General features: G+C 37.6%; 1 protein-coding gene across 1 annotated transcript in view; it reads left to right on the forward strand.

Moving 5' to 3' along the window:
• The window catches only part of LOC103179790 (myoD family inhibitor domain-containing protein-like), a 32,186-nt gene extending 25,836 nt beyond the window's left edge, over positions 1–6,350 (forward strand). Inside the window, exons 3-4 of the mRNA XM_042339672.1 lie at positions 2,556–2,738; positions 5,379–6,350. Coding sequence (XP_042195606.1) covers positions 2,556–2,738; positions 5,379–5,617 — 422 coding nt within the window. The 3' untranslated portion in view covers positions 5,618–6,350. The remainder of the gene's footprint in view (positions 1–2,555; positions 2,739–5,378) is intronic.
• The last annotated feature ends 317 nt before the right edge of the window (positions 6,351–6,667 follow it).

The following is a 6,667-nucleotide window of genomic DNA, read 5'->3' on the forward strand; positions in this document are numbered from 1 at the left end:
CAGTGTCGTGTACAAATATTTGACCACAGTTTGCACAATAATAAAAATAATAATCTTTACATTTGATGTAGTGCATTTCATGTTGGAAGGACTTCTCAAAGCGCAGAATATACTGTAAAGTGCAGTAACTGTATTTCTAGGTAAAATCCCACACGACATAAGTAACTTATTTTATCTGTAGGATTGTCAACCAGGTCATCAGGAAAAATTCCCTTCTCTTTAACGTTCATCAGAACAGGCAGAGGTATGGATCCAAAGTGAAACATTTTAATCATGTTCATAGAAGCCACAGGGTCCAAAGCACACAGTTATCTACACATTAAGCGATGGTTGCACTAACTAAATCCTCTTGCTCTGAGAGGCGATGGAACAGATGTGTATTAGCTGGAAGATGTTTGAGAATACAACAACAACATCTTGAACTTGAATACAGCACCCTTCATAATAATAATAATCCTTGCATTTGATATAGCGCTTTTCACATCAGGAGGACGTCCCAAAGCGCTTCACAGAACACACTGTAAAGTGAATTGACTGTATATTTGTGGGCGAACGCGGCAGCCAATTGCGCACAGCAATGTCCCACAAACAGTCGTAGATTAAAAATGAGCAATTTATTATTGTTATGTTTTGGACGGATTATTATTAGGCTCTGTGTGGAGTAAGGAAACTTGCCCAAGGTTTCGTCCTCTGCCTGGAATTGAACTCAGGTCTCTCGCTTGCAAAGCAAATGCTCTAACCACTGAGCTACAGGACTCCACAAATGGGGGTAACCTCTCAGTGTTTTTAATTGTTTAGTACTCTGGATGTTGAGCTTCAGGAAGATTGTGGGGTTAATGCAGGATAAGTTAATAATAATGATAATAATCCTTGCATTTGATATAGCGTCTTCTCACGTCTTCTCGACATCTCAAAGTGCTTCATAGAATATACTGTAAAGTGAATTGACTATGTTTTGTGGGCGAAACATAGTCCCAAAGACATCCTGCTAAACTCTGACCATGAGACTCCTTACCCGCTGTCATTGAGCACAGAGGAAAAACATTTTTAAAAATGAGTTCCCTAACACTGCCATTCATCAACTTGCACAAAATCAATAACAATAAAGTCTCCCTTCGACACACAACAGATCTATTGAAATAGAGAGTTAAATGGCATTTTTTTTCTCTAAGACTTCGACTGGGTAGTGACTGCTAGATGTCCCTGAAAACGAGATAGAGACTGAAAGTTGTATAACGTGGGTAGTTTAATCTATGAAATAAATATCCCGACACATTGTAAATCAAAGCTTCACATATATTAAAGATGCAGTAGGCTACATTTGTATGATGAGTTTTTTTTTGCACAGGGATTTACAGTTGTGCATATTTCTTAGTCCCCCAAGATATAAAGTAGTAATATTTATAATGATTGCAACGGTTCTTTCTATTTTTTTTAAAAGAGAGCATTTATTATTTGGTGTAATTCTTGCCTGGAGACGCTTATAGTTGTCATTCATTCTGGTAAGACTTATAATGTAATCTTTCAACTGACTTTTCATGCTTTGTGTAACAATGGAGAAATCATACCCATGCGTCACCGCACTAATAAAATATTTCATCCAGTTAAGTTTAATAGGTATTTTCTAAATGTTGTTGAAGAGTTTTGCGTCTTCCTGCTATCAGTCTCTCTCAGCAAATCCTAGCTAATGTTAACTAAACATAGATGTGGTAGTAACATTAGAGGCAAGAATACCCATCTCTACAGGATATAGACAAGTAGGTCCATCCTTTCTTATAAAGGTTCTCCTCTGTCAGGGAAACAAGTAGGAGGATAGGACTTTAACTTCTCCTTCATTTGTTGTTAAGAGATGCTTTCGATGACTTCTTGGACTGTGCAGGGTTAGAGCTGCGACTGATATTGAGAAAGCGAAAGAAATTGTAAGGAAAGTTCAGCCAGCACAGAATGATTTTCAATGAATAAAAGCACATTCACCCAATGTGCAATTTAGGGGACAACAAAGGAGCATGTTCCCACTGACTGGTGAAGTTACAGACCTTGATGCTGTGCACCTATAATGGCATTCACAATAATAAGCACTGACAAGCTGACACTAGCTTTAATGATCAGTGTTATCTTACATTTGATATAGCATCTTTCATGTCGAGAGGACGTCTCACAGCACTTCACAGGATATACTGTCAAATGTATATTACCAAAAAAATACAGTCAATACACAGTATCAAATGCAAGGATTATTATTTTATTCTGTGGCAAGCAACCACAAATGACTTGTTGTATTTCAGGGATTATTGGCCAGCCCACGGAGAGAAATTCCCTGTTCTTTTTGAATAATGTCCAAGGCATCTTTAATGTTCACTTCGGCAGGCGGGAACTCTCTGTCTTGCCTCTGTCTGAAGGATTGCACTTTGAGCATCTTATACTCTGCAGAGCAATGTTATAACAACTGACACTTGTTCGATTAGACAGTATTAAGGACATTTCTCGCCGCTCAGTCTCGTTTTTCATCTGATTCATGCTGATTAAGCAAATATATTTTGGTTGCATTCTTCTAGGTCATACGCTACTTCCTTCAAACGTTCAACCTTCAGATGACGGGACACATAAGGTCGTCAGCACCATACCAGAGAACACAAACTCTGACACAGTGTGCTTGGAGTGCTCAAAACTACCTTCGAAAGAGATAATGACCGAGAGTGCGTTGATGGGTTCGAGTCCATCTCTGTTTTCCAAGGACGGTAAGAAATGTACATTTGGCTGCCAATCAGATGGCTCGTGAATTCAAAGCAAAAATAACAAAGATAGGTTTGCAGACGATTAAAATGTTAAATTCAAATAAAAAATAACATGGGGAGCATCCAACTTAACTAGCTCAAGAAACCGTCACTGTTCTTTTCACAGTTCTCTTGCAAAGTAAAAGCATTTTAACTCAGAACCAAAACCAAGCACATTTTTTAGGAAATGGCCCTATCAAACAGCACCTCTGATTTCTTTATGTATTCATTCAGTAAAAAAGAACCATCTGTAACTGGTTCCCTACAAGGATTTTTTCCACTCCCTCTGAAGTGAGATGCTCCATCGTAAATAATATATTTATTATAAATAATAATATATTATAAATTATAAATAAATAATAATAATTTGGTCACTCAATCCACGACTGTTTGTGGGACACTGCTGTGCGCAATTGGCTGCTGCGTTTCATCCACAAAATATACAGTCAATTCACTTTACAGTATACTTGATTTAAGATTGACGTCCCTGGTTGAGAAACAATCAGTCTGCTGGTCCTGACATTAGAAAGAGAGTCATTCTTGCTATTAGATTTGGCTGCATTTGTCCTGGTTCTCAAGTGATCAGTAACCTTGATGTTGCACTAGTCTGAATATTTAATATTTTTTTCCTGTATCCTCTTTAACCTCTTAAAACTGGAAATTACAGATACAAATAAATAGAAATGCCCAACATGTTTAATATCCCAATTATTCTTCTGATAGAAAATTAATTTTAAGCACAACAACCCTCCCCATCTAGTTTGTACATCACCACAGTTTACTGACATGGAAAGTATGTTTGGTTTGTACCATGTAAGAATAACAGTTTTATGGGAACATAGGAAAACAGCAACAGCGAGAGGTCATTCAACCCATGGAACCTGTTCCACCAATTATTAGATCTTTGCAGATCATTTAATAACAATTCTCCATCCTTTCACCCTTTAATACCTCTACTGCCTGAATAGCTGTCCATCTCTCGTTTAAACATCCTTATCGATTCCTAACTGTTTGTGGACACCTCTGTGCACAATTGGCTCCTGTGTTTCGCCACAAAGTATACAGTCAATTCACTCTGCAGTATATTCTGTGAAGAATTTTGAGACATCTCGAAGATGTGATAAGGTGCTATATCAAATGCAAGAATTATCATTATGTTATTACTAAGTCTGACTTAACTGTCTTAGTTCTGATGGGGATGCAGGCAGAATTATTTTAAGTTATTGCATGAAGCACCAATCAATTTTTTGTTCCACGTTTTGAAAATTATAGAAATAGCTAAGCTGGGATAAAGTGTCTGTACTTCAGTTGAATTCGACGTAAATTAAATCATTTAGTTGGGAGTTTTTAAAGAGTGAGATATCTTTGCTTTCCCCCTCCCCCAAACAAAATTAGTATTCCTACTAAATCCAAAATTAATTAAGTTACAGTGGAAGGTAGCGAAACCCATTCACTTTACAGTATTTAATTTTTATTGCTTTATTCTTAAGCATAATTTTGTTTTCTGTAGTCTGCACACACACATTAAAATCCTATAAATGTTGATGAAAAATACAGCTATTGAATATTATCTACTTCATTTCTCAACTTATAATACCTGATTACTGTGCAAGATGACCTCCTGACTTGAAAGGCACTGCATAAATGTAAATTGTAGGTGGATGTTGTGCAGTATACTCCATTTCATATAAGTTAAATGCCTCAACTAAGTGGAATGGCCCATTAAGATGTGCTCAGTCTTTTTGCTAATTCTGTCTTAATTTTCCCTCCGGCTTTCCCCCTTTGGCAGAAAGTTGGAATTTTACATTAGAAAAAATCTGAAAAAAAAGTGCTGAATATTATGTCATATTTGACTGAAACTTTGTTTACCTTTTAATGCGAACTTCAAACGCTACCTAGAACTGCTCCTGTCGTTGGCTAATTTATGTGTGAGTACACGTTCTAAGTCTTTGATGTTTCCGCTATTTTTATTTCTTAATCACTAACTGTTTACTGTCTCTTTATCATCTCATCTTTCCTATCAGATGAATGTGCAACCCTCATTCTGACCTGTCTGTTCTGCCAGTTTTACGATTTTCTGCTCATGCTACCTCATACTTGTGCAAACCTATGGACCCGAACATGTGACTGTAATCAGAAATATAATTCTGATGTGACCAATACAAGCCATGACTGTAACTGGAAGTGTGAATTTGATTGCGGCCTATTTGATGCCTGTCAGGAAACCAGTGAATGCTTGGAGTTGGCCTTAGAAATCTCTGAGGTTTGCTATCGCTGAGCTTCCACACAGATTTAAAGAGAAATTAACATTAAAGGTAATGAACCCAGTCTGGCTGCATACTCTCTATGCCTTTGGAGTGAATGGGAGTAGGCTCTTAGTTGCAGGCACATACCTGTACTAACGTCACTACGGAATCAGGACATGAGAGGATAACTATAGATTTACAAAGAAAAGGGCCGCTTATAGCCAAAGCACAGCACTAGTTGCCGATACATAAGTGCGTCATACGTTTTTATGTTTGTGGATGGAATGGAATGAAATCTTCAATGATGTTGGATCACTTTTTTCCCCTTTTTTTATATTACTTCCCTCGTACGATTAAGAAGACTGCTGTGTCCATTGCCTGCTTGCCTGCCTGTTTTGTGACTTTCTATTTCTGTGCAATTCCATCTCTAATGGCCTCTCGCTTGGTGGCTGCAGCATCCTCACATGTTGCAGTAAAGATTTTGGAGCCTGCGACATGCCTTGCTTTATGGACTGTGCGGACCTGGAAGAGTGCTGCGTAAATTCAAATTGTGCCAAGATCTGCTCAGAGTGCTGTGGCATTTGCTTTCCATCGTGACGAGCTGTTAAGACGACTGACAGACAGCAATTTAAGTGCCGGCCACGGACTTGGAGGTTTGTTGAAATGTTATGTGGTGGGAAATGAAGAATGAAGCACCTGTGACGTGTATGAGAGCAGCAAAATAGCTCACGGTAAAATCTTCTCTTTTAACTTAATACACGGCTAGATAAGCAACCCAAAGTTTTTCATGTGATATAAATATGCAACGATCTAAACTTGTATTATTTGTGCCACCTGTTGCAAAACATTCTGTTATGCAGTTATTCAAAGAAGACGCAGAAGGAGTCGGCATAGAAGCAGTATTTGAACACTTGGGGGTAAATACGCTTTGATGAAGCCGAATGCTATGTAAAATGTTCCAAATGACGCCTTAAGATTTTTGAGAGTGAAATGATCATTTTGCAGCATGTGACTTGCAAACGTAGCATTTTTCAAACGCACAGTGGATTGCGCTGAACCAAATGGTTTCCAAATGCATTCAACGAGCATCCGAGATATTTAGAAATTGTGCCATTATTATGCTCATGCTGTGTCTCGTTTTGTGTAATTCTATAAATTAAAGATGAACACAATAGTGCTGATTTGATTGATTCTCGCTAGACTGTCTTCGTTCTACTTCCGATTCCTTCAGTCTGATCTCCTGCATTCATTGATAGTACTGTGCAGTACTATACGGATTTACACGTGCAAGATAACAGCCCAGAGGAAATGTACCAAACTGCTTGATGGTTTCTCGTATGCTTTAGCCTTGAGAAGAATGTTTTATGACTTCCAATAAAGATATTGTATGATATAAAATTCCATGCAAGAGTTTTTCTTGGTTTTTAACTACATTTATAAAGTGCAGAGGAGGGCAATATCAAACCGGTAGATTTGCGCATTTATCAATTACCTGAACAGATGTTTAAAAAAAAAGTGTCAGTGGACAAGCAATATAAATTAAACTGTTTAATATTTCAATAGACATAAAAAATTAAACAGGCGCCCATACCTTAATTGAAGAAAAAGGATACAGGTCCAAAGAGAAAGCCTGATGTCCAAAATAAA

The sequence above is a fragment of the Callorhinchus milii genome, unplaced genomic scaffold, assembly GCF_018977255.1.
Source record: "Callorhinchus milii isolate IMCB2004 unplaced genomic scaffold, IMCB_Cmil_1.0 Scaffold12, whole genome shotgun sequence".
Taxonomy (NCBI): domain Eukaryota; kingdom Metazoa; phylum Chordata; class Chondrichthyes; order Chimaeriformes; family Callorhinchidae; genus Callorhinchus; species Callorhinchus milii.